The sequence below is a fragment of the Mustelus asterias genome, chromosome 2 (assembly GCF_964213995.1).
Source record: "Mustelus asterias chromosome 2, sMusAst1.hap1.1, whole genome shotgun sequence".
NCBI lineage: Eukaryota > Metazoa > Chordata > Chondrichthyes > Carcharhiniformes > Triakidae > Mustelus > Mustelus asterias.
This window is the reverse complement of record NC_135802.1, coordinates 61,087,701-61,112,953: the sequence shown is the minus strand read 5'-3', so window position 1 is coordinate 61,112,953 and position 25,253 is coordinate 61,087,701. Positions and strand designations below refer to the sequence as shown.

The window sequence follows — 25,253 nt, the reverse complement described above, 5'->3', positions numbered from 1 at the left end:
TAAGGCTTCATTTGTATTGCTCCAACAGGTAGCAAGGGTCACCTGAAACGTCTTTCCATCAGCGCGTCCCGAGCCTCCCTTGTAAGTATCTCATTACACTTAGTAATGTGTTGTCCCTGGGGTCCTTCATCTTGCATTACCCGCTCAGGAGCCTCCTCCACAGCCTTATCATTGGAGGAGATATTGCTATCCACAAGACCCTCATTGTTCAACAGCTCCCCGCTCTGCAACACCAGGATTTGCAGTACATAGCAGACCACCACAATATGCAAGACCCACACTAGAGCATACTGAAGAGCTCTACAAGACTGATGAAGGCCTTCAGAAGGCCAACGGTCTGCTGGTTGGACACTCAAGTTGTCCCACGACAGATGTGGTATCTCTCTCCTGCATCTGTGCATGGGTTCCTCTCAGGCGTTAGTAACCGTGTCCTCATTGGGTGGACTTTGTCTCCACGAATGCATCCCTGAAGGCGGGAGGGGGCCGGAAAACCTGGGACTGTAAATTATGTAAGTATCATGGCAGCTTCCCAAGAACCGTGCACACGCCTGAAGAATTCTTCTCTGATGGTCTCAGAGCAGTTGTACATTGGGCCCCTTTGTTGATGAAAGCTGATGGCTGGCCCTTGATGTCCACGTGCACCCGCAGAAATCCATTCACGGCCCTGAGCCCAACGGCTCTCTCACTAGATCAGTGAGCAAACATGATGATCCTCTTGAACAGAGCATTGGTCACATCACTGATGTACCACAGATTGCGTGATCCCACACAGATCTCCAATAGATCCCTGAGAAGATCCAGAGGTGCAGTAGTTCGGCGACACGGTGATTTTCAGTGCAATAGGGATTGGGTTAGCCACCACCCCCTGTGGGGCTCAGTTTGCCCTGCAGCATGACACAGAGATCAGTGGCAGTCTCGCTGTGGAGGCACAGTGTTTGGAAAGAGTTTTGCTTGGATGTTTGTAGGAAGTTGAGCCTTGGACGCTACAGTCCTTCTGGAGGGTTGCTGCTCTGAAGGGGGCTCTTCTACTCTCAGGAGGCTGGTCTCCTTATCTAAGAAAGAATATACTTGCCATAGAGGGAGTGCAGCGAAGGTTCACCAGACTGATTCCTGGGATGGCGGGATTGTCGTCTGAGGAGAGATTGAATCGTCTCGGCCTGAATTCATTGGAATTTAGCAGATTGAGACGGGATATAATTGAAACGTATAAAATTCTGACAGGACTGGACAGGCTGGATTCAGGGATGTTGTTTCCTCTGGCTGGGGAGGCTAGAAGAAGGGGCGGCACGGTGGCACAGTGGGTAGCACTGCTGCCTCACAGCACCGGGGACTCAGGTTCAATTCCAGCCTCGGGTCACTGTCTGCATGGAGTTTGCATATTCTCCCCATGTCTGCGTGGGTTTTCCTCTGGGTGCTCAGGTTTCCTCCCGCCTTCCAAAGATGTGTGAGTTAGGTGGATTAGCCATGCTAAATTGACCTTAGTGTCAGGAAGATTAGCAGGGTAAACATGTGGGGTTACGGGGAATAGGGTCTGGGTGGGATTGTGGTCAGTGAAGATCCAATGGGCTGAATGGCCTCCTTCTGCACTGTAGGGATCCTATAATTTTAAGGGGTCACAGTCTCAGGATACAGTTTAGGCCATTTAGGACTGAGATGAGGAAAGATTTCTTCATTCAGTGGGTAGTGAACCTGTGAAATTCTCTACCATACAAAGCTGTGAAGGCCAAGTCACTGAATATATTTAAGAAGGAAATAGATAGATTTCTAGACTCTAAAGGTGTCAAGGAATATCAGGAGGGTGCAGGAATATGGTGTCCACATAGAGAATCAGCCATGATCATACTGAATGGCAGAGCAGGCTCGAAGGGCTGAATGGCCCATTCCTCCTCCTATTTTCTATGTTAAGCATAATGCAAAGAGAATAGCAGCTCGATAAAATTACTTAACCTGGTCATAGCAAGAGTGTAATGTGCTTTGTTATTTTCTATGTTTGAAGAACCATTATGAATTAAATCACTGCCCATAATAATTGTTACTCTGCTTGCTCACATATTTATAATTGATCTTATCTTAGCAATGTGCCTCATCAGTGCGCTTTCTGGAAAGTAAGAGAAATGACTGTGGGGGCAAATACAACATTTTTGGAATACAAAACATGTATGGAGACTAAAATATAAATACAATCAGACATAAACTTTGAATACAGGAATCTACATTGAAAAACAGAAGAACACTAATAAATGAAAAAATTCTGCTTGGATAACAAACAACTAAAAAAGAAAGACCTTCTTTCCAACCCATCACTCACTGGCCACAAAAACTATAAAGGGTGATAAAGTATGAATCAGGTTCCAATATTAGCAACGCACCTGCGTCTAACTGAATTAAGAAATCTATTATTCAACAATCAGTATAAAACAAGCAGATGCACCTCAGTTTCATTAACCTCGACAGACAAGGCAATTATGGCATGTGTTCACAGTTGGCTTTGTTGCACTGCAGCCAGCTGTATGCATTGGCAGAAATTTAATCAGCTCCAGATATAGTCCTGTGCTTTCAAAAGGAAGCTCTTGGCTGTTAGCTTGGTATTGTGCACAATAAGAGATTTAACCTCAAAAAGATTCTTTACTTACACAATTGCAGTCTCTCCCAATTTTGACATCTCTTTCCAAGTATCCTCATCCAGTCCACTGTAAATTCCATTATTGTTTACGACAATGACCACTATTGGCAAACTGTACCTGAGATAAAAAGAAATGTGAATGTTTACCAGTGCATATATATCAGGTATCCCAAACCAACTCTGTAATTGTAAACCATGGAAGTACAATCTAGAGGGAAGGAAATTTCAAAGGACTTGATTCAAATTTTCAAGGTAAGCCTTGTAGTGGATGCAAATGATCCAGGGCTTTAAGGAGTAAGGTGAGGGCAGGTTGCATAAACATAGCTTGTATTTGCTGGAGTTTAGAAGGTTACATTACAATTGAATGGATATGTTTATATGGGTCAAGGGGCTAAACAGCATTGATGCAGATACATTATTTCACAAAAGGACAACATTTTAAAATTAGACTAGGCCATTTACTAGTGAAATCGGGAAGCATTTTCTCCACAAAAAGGGTGGCAGAAATCTGCAATGAAAAAGATGTGGACACTGGGTTAATTAAAATTTCAAAGACTAAGAGCAATAGATTTTCTGTTTGGCTTTAGGGACCGCATTAAAGGATATGCAGAAAAGTCAGGGGAGTGGAGTTGTGGTACAACTCAAGGCTCAATGGCCAACAGCTATTCCTATGCTCCTAGAAAACGGATTGAACAAAACTGATCCAGACAAATTGTTCACCAAGGTTAAGTGGTTTCTAATCAAAAGATTGGATGCTTAGCACCGTGGTGAGATCATTGATCTCTGTTGGAGTTTATAAGATCAGAAAATCAGAACATACCCCAATGAGGGAGTCAAGATCCAGCAGCACTGGAACCAAACCCCAGAGACCTAGGCAGCAGGACAAGGTTTAGAGAGATGGCAACTCACTAGAGTGGGCCAGTGTGTAAACAGACGTTCTACTCATAGTCCCAACTGCCTCTCATCATACTCTGTGCTCTGTAGGTTTTGCTCTCTGATGGAATACGGTTGTTTATGAATCACACCCAACATGGTTCTCTTCGTGTTAATTTGATCTCACAAAGACTTATAAAAAACACGTGCCACACACAGAGATCTGGCCCTCAATACGGGTGGCATGGTGGCACAGTGGTTAGCACTGCTGCCTCACAGCGCCAGGGACCTGGGTTCAATTCCCGGCTCGGGCCACTTTCAGTGTGGAGTCTGCACGTTCTCCCTGTATCTGTGTGGGATTCCTCCGGGTGCTCCGGTTTCCTCCCACAGTCCAAACGATGTGCTGGTTAGGTTCATTGGCCATGCTAAATTCTCCCTCAGTGTACCCGAACAGACGCCAGAGTGTGGCGACTAGGAGATTTTCACAGTAACTTCAATGCAGTGTTAATGTAAGCCTACTTGTGACACTAGAAAATAAACTTTAAACTAAGGAATGTCATTGTTACACTCCCAGGACATATTATCACACTAACAGAAATAGGGCAGTGGGAATCATTATCTGTAAGGCTAGTTAGGGCAGCCACAGACACCTCCGAGTCCAAGTAGACATCTGCAACAACCTGGATTTGTAATGATCAGATTGTTTATACCAGGAATACATGCCACAGCTTTTATTGGAAGCACTCCTTTAAAAGAAAGAACTTGCACTTATCTCACACCTTTCACAATCTTAGGGCTTTCTAAAGGGCACATTTGAAGCATAGCCATTGTTGTAAAGTGGGAAAACCCAGCAGACAACTTGCATTCAGCAATGTCTGACAAGCAGCAAATAAATAAATTGTCAGATCATCTGATTTAAATGGTGGTTGAGTGCTAAGTGTCGGCCTGGATACTGGAAGGACTTCCGAGCTCTTGTTTCAATAATGCTATGGGATTCTTCAGTTTGCACACTCTTAAACATTTAATCTCAAAGCTTTTTCCCCTCCAAGCACATATTGTACATAATTTCCCTCAAGAAATGTCGAGGCTGCTATTGGTGACTGATAATTGTTCTGCAGCTGCTTCGAGAGGCTGAATTTTCTAACAGGTGTGGGAACTGGTGTGGGTAGCGAACTTTCCAACAGGTGTGGGTGGCACCTTGGCACAGTAGTTAGCACTGCTGCTTCACAGCGCCAGGGACCCAGGCTTGATTCCAGCCTTGGGTGACTGTCTGTGTGGAGTTTGCATGTTCTCCTTGTGTCTGCGTGGGTTTCCTCCAGGTGCTCCGGTTTTCTCTCTCAGTCCAAAGATGTGTAGGTTAGGTGGATTGGCTGTGCTAAATTGCCCCTTAGTGTCGCATGATGTGTAGGTTAGGGGGATTAGCGGGGTAAATACATGGGGTACGGGGATAGGTCCTGGGTAAGATTTTTAAAAAGGTAGGTCGGTGTTGACTTGATGGGCTGAATGGCCTCCTCCTGTACTGTAGGGATTCTAACTCTGTGTTGGAACCTCTTTGTTGACGGCGTCCAAATCACGCCTGTTTGGTGATCTTCCCAGAGGCAGCCAATGAACAAGCTGCCTCCGGGAGCCCTGTCCAATGGCACTGCACAGGCCAATTGGAAGGTTGTAAGTCACCGGCAGCTCCACCAGGAGAGGTGGGTGTTGCTAATGCTGGTATAAGACAGCAAGGGAACCTCAAGATGGAGATGCTATCCGAAGATTTCTTAAATTGTTAAAATCAAATGTGGCCACAACTGCCAGGCCACCATTGCTGAGGGGGAACCCTCCACTGGACCACTGCCGCTCTGGAAGGCAGGGATTTAAAAATGGCGATGCTGAATCCCAGCTTGCAACTGGGAGGCCCTCTGGAGAGCTGTCAGGCTTTACACTTGCAGGCAGGAAGGGAAAACACTGGTGCCAACGCAAAATAACCAAGTGGTGCCTTATCTGGCTGCCCGCCTTCATGGAGCGGGAAGATGACCCAGGTCCCAGCCCAGCCCTGGAAGACTCCCAAGGGCAAGAATGTATGGGGAGCTGTCCCAGTCAAGCTCCTCCCTATTTTCCTGGCTGGCAGCCCCACCTCTTCCAGACCTTTCTTCACGGGGTTGGGAAAATTCGGCCCTAAGTTTCTAGACTCCCTTCCACCATTTTGTGTATCGTGCCTTTCTCCCAATTCCCTCACTGACAGCTTCTCTTTCCAATGTGAGGGAATTCCCTTTCAAACAGTGCAACAAAATATAATTTTAGAAAGCAATTAACCTTTATGACCGCAGCTGTTACTCGTGCATGCCTGAGGGCTTACGCTCCGAATCACTTATACTGAGATAGACAAAGACTTTTTTGAAGATGGATTGCACATACATTCAGCAAATCTGAAAGTATAATTGCCATCGTGATGCCATTTTTCATCAATATTAAATGTAACACCCCCACTATCCAACCATCTGCAATCGTTGCCAATGAAAAACTGTTACATATAATTTTTGCTTTGACATTTTGATCTAGAATTATTTTCTGTAAAAGTCAATTAATAGAAGAATAATCTGAATAAAATTTTAACACCATCGCTAGTGATTCAGTGTCGATGGCTGCTACAACTGTTTAATGATGTTACATAAACAAAATACACACATTTTAAAAGGGAAAATAATCAATTAACCAAATCTTTTTGAAAAAAGTCATAAACTCTGTGTGGCACAGTCAGTAAACGTTATTGGGTTAAGATTTCAATTCAATTCCTGGTTCCTCCTGAGGTGAGGTAGTTGATCTTTGATCTGAATCACAGAATCCCTACAGTGCAGAAGGAGGCCATTCAGCCCATTGAGTCTGCACCGACAACAATCCGACCCAGGCGCTATCCCCATAACCCCACACGTTTACCCTGCTAATCCGCCTGACACGAAGAGTCAATTTAGCAAGGCCAATCAACCTAACCTGCACATCTTTGGACTGTGGGAGGAAACCGGAGCAGCCGGAGGAAACCCACAGATATGGGGAGAACATGCAAACTCCACACAGACAGTCACCTGAGGCGGGAATTGAACCAGGGTCGCTGGCACTGTGAGGCAGCAGTGCTAATCACTGTGCCACCATGCCGTGATTTATAATTGCAACATGTATTGGGATACAGTGTAAATTATTGTTCCTTGTGCGCTATACAGACAAAACATACTGTTCATAGAGTACATAGGGGAGAAGGAAAGGAGAGGGTGCAGAATATAATGTTACAGTCACAGGGTGTAGAGAAATATCAAGGGTGGAAAGATGGCAAGGCCTCAGCATCCAAATCTAAGGGAAAGAGGAAATAAGGTAGAAAGTAGGAAACAGGATTCACTTCGCCAGTGGCTTAGTTCACACAGTACCCAATGAACTCTTCTACCACCAGCTGGCACATGTTCATTGAATGCTCTACACACACACTTTTAATCTAGCTGAGCAGCTCCTTCTGCTGCTCTACTCTGGCGTGGATTGGGAGGAAGGCATTTGTAAAATAGATCCCCTCAAAATTAAGGCCCAGATTTTCATTCCCAGGCACAGAGTCTGTGGAATTCATGGTTCAATGAACCTGTTTTTTAAAATGGTGTCCTGCAGTTCTGGTTTTCATTCCATGTGGCACGGGCCGGTGTAGAAGTCAGGCCTGTTATCTCCAGAATGAATGTGGAGGCTTCTAGATGTGTAGACGATCTGGGCAGAAAGCCTGCCTCTGTATTCCAATACTCCATTGTCCGGCCCTCACCAACCCCATGCTCACATATGCCACCTGATGACACAACCCCCCACCCCCCAACCCCCAGCCTCTCATGCCCTCATTATTCTTTCATGGGATGTGGGCATTGCTGGCAAGGCCAATATTTGTTGTCCATCCTTAATTTCCCTTGAACTGATTGGCTTATTAGACATTTCAGAGGGCAGTTAAGAGTCAACCACATTAATGTGGGTCCAGAGTCACACAAATACCAGGCCAGGTAAAGACAGCAGATTTCCTTCCCAAAGGGCACTAGTGAAGCAGATGTGTTTTTACAACACTTGATGAGAGTTGCCATGGTCACCATTACTGAGGCAAGCTTTCAGTTCCAGATTTTTTATTATTAATTGAATTTAAATTCCATCAGCTGCCTTGGTGGGATTGAAACTCATGTCCCCACAGCATTAGGCTGGGCCTCTGGATTGTTATTCCAGTGGCATTGCCACTATGCCACCATTCCCCCCATGACAACTCATGCTGCTCTATCCACCCCTGCTCAGGCACCCACCGGGAGAAGGGGCACCAGCCAGGCACCCCAGGGCATTGACTCAGGAATGCTTTAGCACTCCACCATCCCTCTTTCGGTAACCCATCGCAGGTCAGGTCAAGATGGGAGCACCTGTACATTAAGGAGGAGACTCTTAGCAGTCTAGTGCCCTCAAGGCCTTGGCCCACCTGAGGATACTTGTCAGAGTTATCTCATAAACAGGGCATAGCAGTCAGCAGGTTGCCTTCACTTCAATTGCAGGTGTCAGAGTTGCACCCAGACATAGCAGTTGAGTTAGAAGAATTAAGAAGCATTAAGATGGCATTTGTGTACAGTCATTGCATATAACCTTCATATTTGTAAATATATACTGAATTTAACCATTGGCAAATCTCATGGATTCCATTGTTCTAATTGTTTCTTCAAGGTTTTGTGGTCAGTTAAGATTCCAGAATGTTGGCCCCAAATTGAGTCTGATCGGGAACTTATATTGATAAGTTCACCCACACTATCACCAGAGTGAGTCATCTATAATGGCACATGTGCAATATTGGGAATGGTCATCATTTGTCAGTGTGCCGCCTGGCCATTACTCCTGTCAGCCAGTTTTCACCATTAACCATGCTCTGGCCTCTGGAGATGTGCATATCAAGATCACTGCATTTACTGCACTGATGTCAGTTGGATGGCATGATTACCCGTGACAACTTAAATCAGCTACGTGTGTCCCAAGCTTCATTGGGAATGGATTTGACCTTGGCTGGTGTTCCCAAAAATCACGGCTCACGGTCTCGCCCTAACGTAAGGGCCATCTAGGAAAGAGACCCTTAAGGCTTGTGACAGTTGCAGGGTCCCGAGTGGATGCTTCATGAAGTGCCTTTTAGCTAAGACAGAATCTTGATTAACTTCAAATCAGATATATTTATTCCTCACAACTTCCAGTCCAAGTGGTGTAAGGCATAATTCAAGACATTACAATCTCTTAACCTTCTTGATATGCATTAAAGAGACTAAAAATCTAATTTCTTTCACAGTTTCTTCATATGTCTTGCAATTTTAACTGACAGCTATCATCTCTCACCTTAGGTGTTTTTGCACTTGGTCTTTCTTCATCCATTGGCATTTTTAGTCTCATGATCGCTTCTCTGATGCAGTTTAAAAAATATATATATTTATGGGATGTGGGTCACTTGCAAAACAGCATTTGTTGCCCATCCCTGACTTGTCTTAAGAAGATGGTGGTGAGCCATCTTCCTGAACCACTGCAATCCATCTAGTGATTTTCCTGTAACCATTTGGTACAACTGAGTGGCTTGCTAGACTATTTCACAGGGCAGTTCAGAATCAACCATGTTGTCAGAGTGTCTGGAATGTGTGCTGGGAAAAGCTGAGCGCTCCCAGGGAGGGCAGGAAGAGGGCGGGCACGGAGAGAAGGGAGCGTGCAGGCTGGCACTTTGAATGCGTTCTGTTGGGGGACAGCCACTGCTGACTCAGAGAGCTGCTGACCTGCAAACAAACATTGCGATGGAAAAACTATGCGAAGAGTGTCGAGGCAGCACATTCAAATGCACACTTCAGTCAGCGAGCACCTTTATATATTTTATTTCAGTCCGCACAGTTCGTGGTTGAAGCTAAAATGAAAAGGCCGCCTCACCAAATCAGCCCACCCACATACTGTAAAAGCAGACGTGCCACGTAAAAATGTGTTCAATTGGCCCCTTAGTGGGTTAAATTGCCTCCTTAGTGGGTTGAATTGCCTCCTTAGTGGGTTGAATTGCCTCCTTAGTGGGTTGAATTGCCTGCTTCATTGTCGGTAGGTGCCCTTCCAACTCTCACACACACCTACCCACCGCAATATTGCGCGAGTGCACGATGATGTCAGGACGTGCGTCCGATGTCTTTTCGCTTGATCTCACACACTTCCAGTACTGTCTTGTGCCTGCCTGGGCAATGTAAAATCCTGGCCTAGGCTTATTCTTGAACACAGTTAGAAGTTTAATATGTTACCTGCACATCGTCTCCACTTCCATGCCTGAAAATCCAAAGGCACTGTCTCCTTCGACACAGATAACCCGCTGATGCGGGTTCTGATCCTTGGCAATCAGCGCTGCAGCTATAGCGAAACCCAGAGCTACACCCATGGTGCCAAAGGTGCCAGCATCCAATCTAAAATCAGACAGATCAGAGGGATTATTCGACAGCCTTAGCTGGAACAATACAACTCAGCCACATTGTGAAGAATATTTGACTGAATTTTACAGCCCGTGGTGGTGGGAGTAGGGCTGGAAAGCACGGAGAACTGTTCAAAATGACTTTGGTGGGTGGAAAGTATAGACTCCCTGAGACTAAAATTAATTAAGAACTGACATGGATCTGGTGGATACTTGCAAGCATGTATTGTGTAGTGGAAAGATTTAGGCTAAATTTTAAAAACTGATTGTATTCAGGTATTATTTAAGTGATGAATTTCCTGGTATTTGATAGCTCTGAGTTCATTGGGTAGCTTTGTGTTCATTGGGTAGCTTTGAGCATCTTTTGCAAATTGATATCAAATATGAAAATGTTGCTGATCTGCCATCAAACACATTCCAAATTAAAACATTTGATGTCCAAGGATCACTGATGATTTTTGAATGCATGAATACAAAAATTGTGTCAAAAGTTTTGGATAGAGTGGGAGCCCTGGTGTAATTACACTGCACTCCTTCCAAGACCATATACACTCTTTCTAAGGTGTGCTGCCTAGTACAGTGGTCAATACATTTTGAAATGTGGGCATCGCTAGCTAGGCCAGCGTTGATTGCCCATCCCTAATTGCCCTTGAGAAGATGGTGAGCTGCCTTCTTGAACTGCTGCAGTCCATGTGGTGCAGATACATCCACAATGCTGTTTGGGAGGGAGTTATAGGATTTTGACCCAGCAACAGTAAAGGAACGGCGATACATTTCCAAGTCAGGATGGTGAGGGACTTGGAAGGGAACCTGTAGGTGGTGGTGTTCCCATGTGATTGTTGCCATTGTCCGTCTATATGGTAGCGGTCATGGATTTGGAAGGTGCAGGCCAATGAGCCTTGGTGAGTTCTTGTAATGCATCTTGTAGATGGTACATACTGCTGGCACTGATCATCGGTGATGGAAGGTATATATTTTTGTGGAAGGGATGTTAATCCAGCAGGCTGCTTTATTCTGGTGTTGAGTTTATTGAGTGTTGTTGGTGCTGCACTCATCCAGGCAAGTGGAGATTATTCGATCACACTCCTGATTTGTGCCTTGTAGATGGTGCCTAGGCTTTGGGGAGTCAGGGAGTGACTTACTTGCCGCAAGATTCCTAGTCTCTGACCTGCTCTTGTAGCCACATTATGAATATGGCTATTCCAGTTAAGTTTCTGGTCAATGGTAACCTCCCAGATGTTGCTTGTGGGGATTCAGCCGTGATAATGCCATTGACTGTCAATGGGCGATGTTTAGATCCTTTCTTGTGAGTTGGTCATTGTCTGGCACTTGTGTGGCATTAATGTTACTTGCCACTTGTCAGCCCAAACCTTGATACTGTCCAGGCCTTGCCATATTTGGGGATTATCTCATTAGCTGAGGAATCATGAATGGTGCTGAACATTGTGCAATCATCGACAAATATCGCTACTTCTGACCCTCTGATGGAAGGAAGGTCTTTGATAAAGCAGTTAAAAATGGTTGGGCCCAGGACACTACCCTGAGGAACCCCTGCGGTGTTGTCCTCCAACTGAGACGATAGACCTCCAACAACCATAACCATCTTCCAACCAGCCAGGTATGACTCCATCCTGTTGAGGGTTTTCCCTGATTCCCATTGACTGCAGTTTTGCTATAACTCCTTGATGCCATATCTGGTCAACTTCTGCCTTGAGATCATGGGCAGTCACTCTCACCTCACCTCTGGCATTCAGCACATTTGCCCATGTTTGAACCAAGGCTGCCATGAGGTCAGGAGCTAGTAACCCTGATCCAAACCGAGTGTCAGTGAGCAGATTACTACTAAACAAAATACCGCTGCATTGTTGATGACCCCTTCCATCACTTTACTGATGATTGACAGCAGGCTGATGAGGAGATAATTGACTGGGTTGGATTTGTGGTCTAACCAGGGCATTGATCGCTGGAACAAAAACTTATTCTTCTTTATATTTTGGCCTTCTAGTTATAAAAGCTAATGTTTCATTAGCTTGTTTGATTTATTTTTTTTACTTGGCTACCACATGTCAGTACATAGACCCCCAAATCTCTATGGAATTCAACTGTTTCTATCTTCTAATGCAGTAACACTTGGATCTATCTTTTCTTGGTCCAAAATGGATAATCTCACACTTACTTGCACTGAAATCCAACTGCCACAGTTCTGTCTACTCACTTATTCTATCAAGATCTCTTTGTATTTTTATGTTCCTATCTGTTCTACTTACTGTACCACTTGTATCCTGAACAAACGAAGCAATATGGCTCTGTATTGTGGTATCTAAGTCATTCATAAATATAGTGACTGCCGAGGCTCCAGCATATATCCTTGTTGAATACTACTGTTCAACTACACTCCCTCCTAATTTAAAACGCACCCATTATCCCTAATCTTACCTCTGTCACTTAACCAATCTCTTATCCAAATCAATAATTTGTCTTCAAGACAACTGATGTCAGGTAAATTGACTTGTACTGCCCTCTCTCCCTCCTTTCCTGAACAGCACGGTTTCATTTGCTAACTTACAATCTGCTGGGGTCAATATAGAATCAAGGGAATTTTGGAAAACCATCACCACCGCATCCACTATGTCTGTCCTACCCTTTTCGGAACTCTAGGAGTAGGCCATGAGATTTTGGGTATTTCACGGCTCCTGCCCAGCTGCCATTCTGAAGCCAGCGGGAGGAGGTCAGGGAAGGAGCAGGAAAGCGAGAGAAGTTACCCTGCTCGGACCTTGAGTGGGAAATAGTGGTGGGGGTGGGTGGAGGTATCTCCCTCACAAACTCCCGATCAAGACCACTCCCATGGCCTGGCTCCCCAAAGATGCTCCATATGCTCTTGGCTTTTCCAACCCCACCACCCCCTCATCCCTTACCTTCCCAATACCCCCCGGGGCCTCCCCTCTGGTCCCAATTGCTGGTCAGATTGGCCAGCAGCTCTCTGAGGCAGGACTTCCTACCAGTTGAAGGGTGGAAGTCCCACTGCCAGTCATAAATGGCAGCAGGGGTGCTGACATTGACAACAATGCGTTCCCCACTGACTTTTTCAGTGGCAGGGTAAAAAATGCCGCCCCTAGTGGAAAGTGTCAAAGGTGCACTAGGTTGTGTTCTGATGGTGGTATTAAACTATTAAAACAAAGTATAAGGAATTGTGTAGAGATACAAAACTAAAAATTCTACATATTTTTGAAGTTTTGAACAGTTAATAATATCCTTTATTTACTAAGATGGTAATTACCTGTGCCGAGGCATGTAGTTTTGCAGTACTGTACGGCCAATGTCCATGGTATTAGCACCCTCACTGACTATGATACAATTTTCTGGGAGTAGTGCTTGAATGTTGTGGAAAACAGTGTAGTAGTTCATAGGCAGAGATTTCTGTGCAGCCAAAGCCTGAAATCAAAAAGTCTTGATTTACCAAGTAATAATCTCTTAAAATAAAGTTCATTTATTAGTCAAAGTAAGGCTTACATTAATACTGCAATGAAGTTACTGTGAAATTCCCCTAGTCGCCACACTACGGCGCCTGTTTGGGTCAATACACCTAACCAGCACATCTTTCAGACTGTGGGAGGAAACCCACGCAGACACAGGGAGAACGTGCAAACTCCACACAAACAGTGACCCAAGCTGGGAATCGAACCCGGGTCCCTGACGCTGTGAGGCAGCAATGCTAACCACTGTGCCACCATGCTGTCTTCTGGTACAAGATGGCAATCGTGCCAAATAAAGCTTGTCATCATGGTTGATATATTACTTTGTAGGTCTATTGTCGACCATGTGAAGTCATGACCTGTGGTGGCTTGGCTAAGTTGGTAGCACACTTGGTAGCATACTGTCAAAGTAAGTCTGTTACCATAGAATCCCTGCAGTGTAGAAGGAGGCCATTCGGCCCATTGAGTCTGCTCCGACTCTCCAAAAGAGCATCTTACCCAGCCCTCCCCCTCCAGCTCTACCCCCATAACCCCGCACATTTACCATGGCCAATCCTACTAACCTATACATTTTTGGATACTAAGGGGAAATTTACTATGGCCAATCCGCCTAACTTGCACATCTTTTGACTGGGGGGAAACCGAAGCACCAATTTCTTATCGTTTGGGTGCGTTCACTGTGTGCAAGCCAAAATTCCTCCCTCCCTCCTTTTTGGCAAAGTAATGCAAAATGACAACATAGGTTTATCTACATATACCAGTGGTGGGCAACCTGCATCTCAGGGACCACATGAGGCCCATCTGGGTTCTGAGTGCGGTCCATGAGACATTTTGTTGACTGTTACCCATGCACAGGTTTGCCACATTCTGCTGATTTCCGTCCATGTAGTTTTTTTTCCTACCAGTATGACTGAAGTGATATACAGGTCGAGTAAGGGCAAGTGAAGTGAGGTACATGCTGATTGTGCACAACATTGTGAGAGCTGTGCGCTCCCTCTGCATCCAAAGTGTAAGTATTTCTTTTGTTTTTACCATTTGAAGTTGATGGTTCTATAAATATATAAATAATCAAGCATTTTCTATACCTCATTATGAAATATTCAGTGTGTATTAAAGGTATTTGATCTTATTCAAGTGGTCAGGGTTAGTGAACAAACCTGATTTCAACCTTGTGGCCCACTGAGATGAAGGAGAGCCACTATGGAGGTGCCCTCTGAGTACACTGCATCATTTTTCAAAATAAAATGTGGCCCTTACTGTGAGACTGCCATTGTGAATGCCCCTCCATAGGGAGGTCTGTGGCCACAGCTTTATTTTTTATTCATTCGTGGGACAATGGGGGTTCGCTGGCTGGCCAGCATTTATTGCCCATCCCTAGTTGCCCTTGGAGGGCATTTGAGAGTCAGCCACGTTGCTATGGGTCTGGAGTCACATGTAGGCCAGACCGGGTAAGGACGGCAGATTTCCTTCCCTAAAAGGCATCAGTGACCCAGATGGGTTTTTCCGACAATCGAGAATGGTTTCATGGTCATCAGTTGATTCTTAATTCCAGATTCTAGATGGCTGTGGAAGATGTCTGTAGCCATCTTAGCACGTCAGCTAGTGAGGGGATGGGGAGGATTTAAAACGTTGCTGAAAAGCTGCATACATCCAACCCCTTTCCACCGTGGTTTAGTAGCAGAGGGCCGCCTCCATGCATCAGATGAACTTCAATCATTGTAGAAAACAACAGACGGCTTCAAAACATTGGCCTTAATAGGCCCTTGAACTGCCTCAATAGCATACCTGAGGCTTGAGGGAAGATAGCTGTCTTCCCCATATCTGCCTCCACTTACATAGACCCGAGGCAGGAACTTGCCAGTAGACTGTCATGCTTTTCTTGGATGCTAATATTCTGGAACCCCTGCACTATCTCTCCCCTCCGACCCTGTCTCCACTGCAATTGAAATTTCTGCCCTAAAAATCCGATTTGAAGAGTAGATTTTGCTGGTTTTGATATTTCACTCAGTATCATCAAAATATGGTTTAAAGTTTATTTATTAGTGTCACAAGTAGACTTACATTAACAGTGCAATGAAGTTACTGTGAAATTCCAGTGGCAGCCACACTCCAGCAGCTGTTCGGGAGAATTTAGCATGGCCAATGCATGACCTAACCAGCACGTCTTTCGGACTTTGGGAGGAAACCGGAGCTGAAACTGAAACCGGAGCACCTGGAGGAAACCCACGCAGACACGGGGAGAACATGCAGGCTCTACACAGACAGTCACCCAAGCTGGGAATCAAACCCAGGTCCCTGGCACTGTGAGACAGCAGTGCTAACCACTGTGCCACCGTGCTCTCCAGGTTAAATGCTTATTAATCAGTATCAGCTGTGAAACCTTGCTATCTGTAACACTGTTGTCACATTTACCTGTGTAAATGTTTCCAAGAAACGTGATTACGGTATTATTTAAATGCCTTTCTCCTTTTTTTATTGATTAGATGGTTACGTTACATGGAAGTGCAAACATTTGTGTTCTATTGCAAATAGTAATCATTTGGGACAACACACATTTATAATAATTTATCTGACTATCCCTCATTAGGAATCACTGCCTTTCACAAAGCACTTTCCATCTGGATTAACAAACTACCCAGAATAGCAGCAAACTGACGCGCATTCACAAGGAAAAATGTGTCACTGCTTCAAGTATAATCCTTCATCGTTAGTCCCTTCCGACAAAGGATTATGCCCAAGATATACCTACATGTTTTCTTGCAGGTTATCATTAATGTGTTTTTAACATTTTCAAATGTTTCAAGGTTTCCAACATTTGCGAGCTTCCCTCACCGCCACCCCCCACCATCCCCATGTCTGATTTTAGCCAGCAGTGATAGCACTGGAAAGGGTACAGAGGAGATTTACCAGGGTGTTGCCCAGGCTGGAGAGTTTCAGTTATGAAGAGAGATTGGATAGACTGGGGTTGTTTTCTTTGGAGCAGAGGAGACTGAGTGGGGGAGGGGACATGATGGAGATGGATAAAATTATGAGGGGCATCGAGTAGACAGGAAAAGACCTTTCCTCTTGGTGGAGGGATCAACCAGACGGACATCAAAAACAGAAAATGCTGGAAAATCTCAGCAGATCTGACAGCATCTGTGGGGAGAGAATAGAGACTACGTTTCGAACCCACATGACCCTTCGTTAGAGCCGTTTTGTTGTTTGTTTCAGATTCCAGCATCTGCAGTATTTTGCATTTATACCAGTGGACATAGATTTGAGGTTAGAGGAGATGTGAGGAAACACTTTTTCACCCAAAGGATGATGGGAGTCTGGAACTTGCTGCCTGAAAGGGTGTTGGAGGCAGAGACCCTCATAACATTTAAGAAGTATTTAGATGTGCACTTGTGATGCCAAGGCATACAAGCCTGGGGCCGCACAGTGGCATAGTGGTTAGCACTGTTGCCTCACAGTGTCAGGGACCCAGGTTCGATTCGCGGCTTGGGTCACTGTCTGTGTGGAGTTTGCCCGTTCTCCCCATGAATGCGTGGGCTTGCACCGGGTACTCCGGTTTCCTCCCATAGTCTGAAAGATGTGCTGGTGAGGTGCACTGACCCGAACAGGCGTCGGAGTGTGGCGACTAGGGGAATTTCACAGTAACTTCATTGCAGTGTTAATGTAAGCCTTACTTGTGACTAATAAATAAACTTAAAACAAAACCTTATGGCCCAAGTGCTGGAAAATGGGATTAGAATAGTTGGCTGGTTTGTCTGTGACTGGCGCAAACAAGATCGGCCAAAGGGCCTTTTTCTGTGCTGTGGACCTCTATGACTCTTATATTATCAAGGTATTTTTATGTGTGACTTGTTTCTTAATGCTAACATTCCCCTGGCCAATATTATTTTCCATGAAAAAGATTAGAGAATAATCTCCAGATTTTTTATACTTGCAAAAAAAAATTAAGCCGTCAATGAAAATTTACAAAGCGCCTTAATTCTAGTATTAACACACAATGTAAAAGTGTCAGTCAAATCCACAAATTAAAAATAAACTGAATACTCAAAGCAAAGCTCACATTTTAAGTAGATGATCCAATATAAATAGATCACCATCTTTTAAGATAGAATTATGCCATCAGTCCTCCTCCCCTCGGCAGTGCAACATTATACTACCACAGAACTTCACTCAGCGATCCAGCAAAAAAAATCACAAATGAAATTTCAAATGTCAGTCAAAACTGACACTTCAGTCATGACCTATCAGACTGCCATGAAAAATGTATTTAAATTAGTAAAGATTTAAGAAATTTAAGTACAATGAATGGCATAACTGACATAAGTCACATCCTCCTGTTGATATACAGACCTGAATAACTTTAATCATTTGCACTTCAAATTTGTCATTCAGTAATTCTGCCAGTTTACCTTGGATGCTTCTTCGTTGTCTTTTATTTTCTCCTTCAGGTAAAGCCACCATTCCGCATTGGATGGGTAAATCCAAGGATTAATCCTGAAGCACTCCAGTAACTGAAAAACAAATGTTGCAGTTGCATTACTGAATAAAGGGAAAAAATATTCTCTTTTGGTAATTGGAAATAAAGTGTTGACTTTTTAAAAGATGTATCTAAACAAGATGATAATAGATTGAAAGAGACTTCAGAGAATTAACTGGAACAAGTTTCGGGGATTTCTGCCCCATTCTGGTTTCCAGCAATTTTTGCCGGACTGGGATAAGTCCAAAAGACGTGCTGGTTAGGTGCATTGGCCATGCTAATTTCCCACTCAGTGTCCCCGAACAGGCACCGGAGTGTGGCGACTAGGGGATTTTCACAGTAACTTTGTTGCAGTGTTAATGTAAGCCTAATTGTGACACTAATAAATAAGTAAGTTTGCAGGTAGTTAGCGTACATGTTGCACTCCTGCTCTTGCTGGTTCTATTGCAAGGGTGGAATGTTCAAACCCCCCTGCAATTTTTCTTGAATCGCCTCCCTTTCATAAATATACAAAGTACAAGGTATCTTGGAAAAATCCTCAACCACAGGGGAACCAAAATAAATAAAGTCACCTGTTTCTGGAATTCTTTGAAGGATAGATCATTTCTTTTGAAAAACAAAGCAAGAACCTGTTTTATCAGTTTCAACAGTTAAGATACATTATTATAATTTGAAACATGTTTTTACTGCAGTGATTGATCATATGGCACTATCCTGCAAAGGTAAGTTGACCATGACATTAGTAAGCATTAGTTAAGTGCTGAGATGCATTAGAGCACTTTTCCCATTAGGAAAGGTGCACTGATAATTCAAAACCGAAAACAAAAGGTGCTTGAGTAATCTCGCATCATAATCTGAAATGATGTAATATACACGGTGCTTTATATTTGAAAAAAAAACTTGGTTTGCCGGCTTAATTCTGAGGAAAATAAGTCAGCCATTTGCTCCTGGACTGCATTGATTGCATTCAAAAATCCTAGCCAACTGTTTTTTCCAGTTTCAATAGGCTTCAGTGTTTTCAGTAACAGGTGTTTGTTTTGATAGCCGAGTCCATTATGAATGATTGGTACAGTTTCATAAGAGAAGAGTTAACATGTTGAGTCCAGTATGACTCTTCCAAGAGTTATACGGACTCAAAACATTAACTCTGTTTCTCTCTCCACAGATGCTGCCAGACCTGCCGGGTCTTTCTGGCATTTTCTGTTTTTATTTCAGGTTTCCAGCATCCACAGTATTTTGCTTTTAGTTTAGGGTTGTGTAGATTGTTTGATTGATTATCTGTCTTTGCTGTGGTTAGTGAATAGATGTTTGACTTTGCAATAGATTGACCATTTGAGATTTAACCTTTTTGAGTAGCTCTGGAGTTTTATTCAGTGTGAAGCGTGGTTGAATGACAGCTCTCTATTTATTAGTTAGAAGTTTATGTTTACATGTCCATTTCAGATCCTTCCTATTATTTTTACATGACTCCTAAGGTCTACCCAGAGTGGCTGTTGAGGATATATAGGAGGCATGTGGGTATGAGAGTGAATGGCGAAGACATGGAGATATGAGGGGACATGGAGGATGTATGGAGGGGGCATATGCAAAGGGTGGGGTGCTATTGGTGGGGCAGGGGGGAGGTTATTGAGGATAAGGTTTTGAGAAGCTGACATTCATCATTACAACTGGGCCAATGTCCCAGTTAAACAAAGGTGGACTTTCTAGCCTGCTGGGCTGGTCATCCACACCCACCTCTATTGGCACCTCAGACCTGCCTTTGCAGGTGGTCGGCCCGACTTCATTGTGTCCCTGTCTTCCTGGAAAGGACATATAGTGGGCAGGGGCTTTTTAAAGGAGGTGGCGGCGGATCTGCTGAGTCAAGAAGTTTCCCGATTCAACCTTCCTGCTTTCTCCACAAAACAAATTGGCCTATCATCTTAAAATTAGGACCTAGTCAGTTAGCCGTGAAATCACAAAACATTTTCACACAGAAGGTAGTGGAAATCTAGAACTCTTCCCCCAAAAAGCTGTGGCTGCTGGGTTGATTTTAATTTTTAAGATTGAGGTCAATTGATCAATTTATTAGATGAGTTTATCAAAGGATCTCGAGAAAATATGGGTAAGTGAGGCTGAGGTACAAATCGTAAAATGGTTACGATTTGTACTTCAACAAGGGAATAAAAAATCTCTGTTCCTATGTTAAAAAGTACACTTGTTGTATATTCCCTCCATACATCCTCTTATTTCAAGTTAATTACATTATAAAATATTTAAATGTTTCCCGTAACAGTGGCAGAATTTGATTATGATTCAAGGGTCAGGATTTTGTCCTTTGGGTTTGAATCCCAATGATGGGGTGAAATGGGGTTACTATTCTGCACGGTGCGGTGAATAGTCAACTATCAGTGATTCTCCTCAGACTGACTAATCTGTGGCCAAAAGGTGAGCTCACCATCCTCACAAGCTCTCGAAGCTAGACGGCAAACTCCATCTCAGAAGAAGCACCAGGTTGCCTTTTCTGTTCAGGGGATAAGGGTCTGCCTCAAAATGGAGGCCCTTTCTCCAATCCTTTAAAATTTTAAATAAATAACAGAATCAGCAGCCATGTCACAACCCTCCACAGGATGGCCGATGGCTACAATGGATCCATGTGGCCAGGGAGGACCTCAAAGCCCACCTGCCTGGTATGCCCACTGACTACCACCTCTCCTGACCCGACTATGCCCACGTATGATCCATGTATCCCTCCCCCCTCGAAACCCAACCTGACTACCCCTCCATTAATTGACTAACCTTTAACCTGAATACCTCCCTGCCGACTGGTCCCATCTCCTGCCGACTGGTCCCAACTACCCACCCGCAACCCAACTACCCATCCTGAAAAGATCCAACCCAACTCACATATCCCCCTGATTACTCGGCTGCCCCTTGGTCTAACCTGACTACTGCCCCGACCTGATCCAACTACCCCCGACCAATTGACTACTCCCCAAGCTGACTCCCCAAGCTGACTGCACTAATTACTCCCTGTGACAGTCTGAGACATTCTTGATGGTCTTTTCTTGTCCCTTACTTTCATATATTCATCACATGTTCAAACTTCCTGTGCTTAAACAAGTAGACTGGTGATGTTGAGATTTATACATTAACAGCCACTGAACCAAGGCTGCATATACCAGCCATATTTTAGCATGAATCAATAGAGTGGAGAACATGCTTTAAAAATTATAGGCAAAGCAACTATTCATATATTAATAGCATATTAAACTTTAGGTACACATGAAATTGATGAGTAAAGATGCAGAAAGAACTAAGCTAAGTCAGTTAGTCATAATGAAGTTATTAAATCCCTATGGGGTCCTCAATGCTCTATTATGTATCAAAGGCCTCTTCTAGTTCAACTTATATCTGAGAAAAAATTCATGCTGCAAGTGCTGTAGTGATAAGACCTGGTCACTGGGGAGCAATCTTAGTATAAGCCTCCAACACCAGTTCATTAAAGACTTAACCCATGCCACAGCAACCTCTGCAAGACGTGCCGGATCATCGACACAGATGCCATCATCTCACGTGAGAACACCATCCACCAGGTACACGGTACATACTCTTGCAACTCGGCCAACGTTGTCTACCTGATACGCTGCAAGAAAGGATGTCCCGAGGCATGGTACATTGGGGAAACTATGCAGACGCTGCGACAACGGATGAATGAACACCGCTCGACAATCACCAGGCAAGACTGTTCTCTTCCTGTTGGGGAGCACTTCAGCGGTCACGGGCATTCGGCCTCTGATATTCGGGTAAGCGTTCTCCAAGGCGGCCTTCGCGACACACGACAGCGCAGAGTCGCGGAGCAGAAACTGATAGCCAGGTTCCGCACACACAAGGACGGCCTCAACCGGGATATTGGGTTTATGTCACACTATTTCACATAAATATTTCTGCTTTTTTCCTCCTGAGTCTTTATCATGCGATCCTAGAATCAGAATTTATGTCACACTATTTGTAACTCCCACAGTTGCGTGGACCTGCAGAGTTTCACTGGCTGTCTTGTCTGGAGACAATACACATCTTTTTAGCCTGTCTTGATGCTCTCTCCACTCCCATTGTTTTGTTTCTTAAAGACTGGATTAGTTGTAAGTATTCGCATTCCAACCATTATTCATGTAAATTGAGTCTGTGTCTTATAAGTTCTGTTTGTGAACAGAATTCCCACTCACCTGAAGAAGGGGCTCAGAGCCTCGAAAGCTTGTGTGGCTTTTGCTACCAAATAAACCTGTTGGACTTTAACCTGGTGTTGTTAAACTTCTTACTACATTCATGATTCACAGTGCAAGTTATTCGTGCAGCTTTCTACACACACTCCACTCACTTTCCATTTATTAATCTGCATGGTTGCACACATGTAGCAATGCAACTTTTTCATATCCTGAAATGGCTATTTACTATCCTCCTTGGCTGGAAAGGAGATATCCCCACCCAGGATTAAGTGATGTTTAACCAAATTAATTGAAAATGACTATTTACCAAAAAGCTAAAATGTGTGGTTGCATTAACAGAAATTACAATGTTTGCTACTAAGATAATTAGAGCTTCCTTTATTTTTGCTTTTGTTGAAGGCGTGCATGCGTCATGGAAGCAGTGATAAAGAGAACTGTAATTTGTACACAACTCAAACAGGATTTAATTGCTTCCAAACCACACTAAAGCTGCAGCTCTTCTACACGACCAGTCTCAGACCAACTGTTACAGATTGCCAAGTAGAGTTGGCAAGGCTCACTATTGCAGGTCACACTGGTTGCGAATTGAGCTTTGCCCATGAGATGACTTACTACAGAGGCAGCATCTACCAAGACCATTGCATCCAGCACACGCTTCCTGTCTGTCATACTTTGGCTATTTTACAAACCTCTGTGCACATTTTACAGCTGATTGGCTTACATTCAAATTTATCCCTACTGTATTCTATCCAATTTACAGATACACATATTTAAGCATTGTGATTTGAGCCAATCAAATTGCTGCAAAATATTGTTTCCATCTGTTTTCCCCTTCTCAACCAACAGACTGAAAAGAACTCATTCTAACATGTTGGCTCAGAATTTCCTCTCAAGCTCACAAAGTGTAAGTTGGGCCATTTTGCAGCTTACGAAACACACGCCCCACTCCTTACTGACCTTTTCCAGGGATTTTAAACTTTTCAAGCAAGGGGTGGGTTCCATGTGCACTTTGCAATCTGCACTTCCGTGCGGGAACAGTGTGGATACTGAAGCGGCATAGTAAAAAGATCTGCCTCAGTTCTCAGGGACATCCGCCCTGCTCCCAACATTATTCATAAGCCCCATAAACCTTACCCCTCACCTATATGGTGCTGAGTACACCAACCGTTTTTGGAAATCAACCAAGCATTCATAATGGTTGCAACTATCAAAACATTAGCTTTCAGCTCCAGACCCACCTGAAACTGAAAGAACAAATGGTGTCTCTTCCACTCCAGAGCAGAGTACAAGCAATCAATGGAGTGGAGTAGGTGGTTAGATGGAGTCAGGCTCGGTATGCCCAGACACAGATCAGAGACAACCACAGGGGCTGCCGAGTGCCAAGGTGGGCTGTTTAAAAGGCCGGCCTTAATTCTCTGGAATTTTGTCCCAGTTGTTTTATTAAATATTATGCCATCTAGCCCTTACCCCATACCCCATTCCCTATGCCCAATTGATGCCGACTCATGTCCCCACCCACTCTCCATGACCTCTCACCCTCTATGCCAACTCATGTCCCCAATCACTCTTATAGCCCTTTAAAGTTTCTATGCCAACTTAAAGCTAATTCACGACCACTTTTCAATTTTAAATTTAAAGTTTATTAGTGTCACAAGTAGGCTTACATTAACACTGCAATGAAATTACTGTGAAAATCCGCGAATCGCCACACTCAAGCACCTGCCTGGTGAGTGTCTGGAATGAGCTACCAGAGGTAGTAGCAGAGGCGGGTACAATTTTGTCTTTTAAAAAGCATTTAGACAGTTACTTGGGTAAGGTTGGTATAGAGGGATATGGGCCAAACGCGGGCAAATAGGTCCAATTTAATGGTAAAACCTGGATGGCATGGACATGTTGGGCTGAAGGGCCTGTTTCCATGCTGTAAACCTCTATGACTTTATGCCATAAGGAAGGGCTGCAAACTTTATTTATGAGGTCTGACCTTGACTTTACGGTGACAGGATTGCCTCATCAGGGAAGATCAGTAAGGTAGCATTCCTCTTGCCTACACCTTCAATCCACATTTTGGATACATAGCTGAAAGTCCTCTGATTCAAGGCCTCCCAGCCCCCCACTTAAGAATCCTCACTTCAGCATCCCACCCCTCAACCTGAGGCTCTATCAGCTCCTCCTCATGCCCAGCAACTGAGTCATCCTCTGTAGCCGATGACATTGCTGTCTTCATCTTCTAATGGTTGCAGAGCCAGAGTGTGAAGGGAGCAGCAAACAATAACAAAGAGAGAAATGAACTCTGGAGGATATTGAAGTGATTCCCCCTGATCGAACAAGGCAGCAGAACCTGACCTTGTGTGTAGCCCTATGGTGCTATCAATCACTGCCATTGTGAAGGCATAACTTTGATTCGAGTTCTCCTTGGCTTCTTTTCTTGGGTGTCTGAGTGGCATCATGAGCCACCTTTTCAGCAAATAGCCTTCCACCCCCTCCACCCCCCACCCTCCCAACAGCTATCCATCCAAGCGAGATGGAGCGACAAAAAGCCTTGGCACCTGGAAGTGACAAAGGATGTTGGCATCATGACAGCTTCCAGAATACCTGGTGAAAAACCTGCATCATTGCACTCTTGTGATCACGCACAATTTGGATGTTAAGGGAGTGGGAGCTTTTTTCTGTTGATGAAGGTATTCAGCTCACCCGCTGGTGCCTCTATGGCACATGTGTGGCTCCCTGGATGGAGGGGAAATCTTGTAATTGCAGCGATGCCTCTGGCCCGCTCAGCCTGGCCAGATCCTCAGTCCGCAAGTGAATGAAGATCCTGACCCATCGGGACAGAGTGTCAATGACCAACTTGATGCAACTGTGGGCAACCGCTTGGGAGACACCGCATAAACCCGCCACTGGAAAGAGGCAAAGGTGTAAAACTGTAACCTTTACAGCGAATGGCATAGGGTGGCCACCTACACAGTTGGAGGCAATCTCCGGACCAATCATCTTGCACATGGAGGTGACCGTCTCCCTGGAGAGATGGAGCCTTCTGTGGCACCTAAACTCAGACATGTCCAAGTATCAGGAATGCTGCCTGTAGACTCTCCCTGCTGGATATTGGCACCTTCTCCAGACCCTTCTTCAATGCATTTCTTGCTAGCCCTGCACCCATTCTGGCTCTTGA

The 25,253-nt window shown here is 44.4% G+C and overlaps 1 protein-coding gene across 1 annotated transcript in view; it reads right to left on the bottom strand.

The window, feature by feature from the left end:
• The window catches only part of hacl1 (2-hydroxyacyl-CoA lyase 1), an 89,971-nt gene that overhangs the window by 12,604 nt on the left and 52,114 nt on the right, over nucleotides 1–25,253 (bottom strand). The window contains exons 12-15 of the mRNA XM_078236105.1: nucleotides 17,818–17,919; nucleotides 13,216–13,370; nucleotides 9,775–9,933; nucleotides 2,634–2,741 (exon numbers count right to left, since the gene is read on the bottom strand). Coding sequence (XP_078092231.1) covers nucleotides 2,634–2,741; nucleotides 9,775–9,933; nucleotides 13,216–13,370; nucleotides 17,818–17,919 — 524 coding nt within the window. The remainder of the gene's footprint in view (nucleotides 1–2,633; nucleotides 2,742–9,774; nucleotides 9,934–13,215; nucleotides 13,371–17,817; nucleotides 17,920–25,253) is intronic.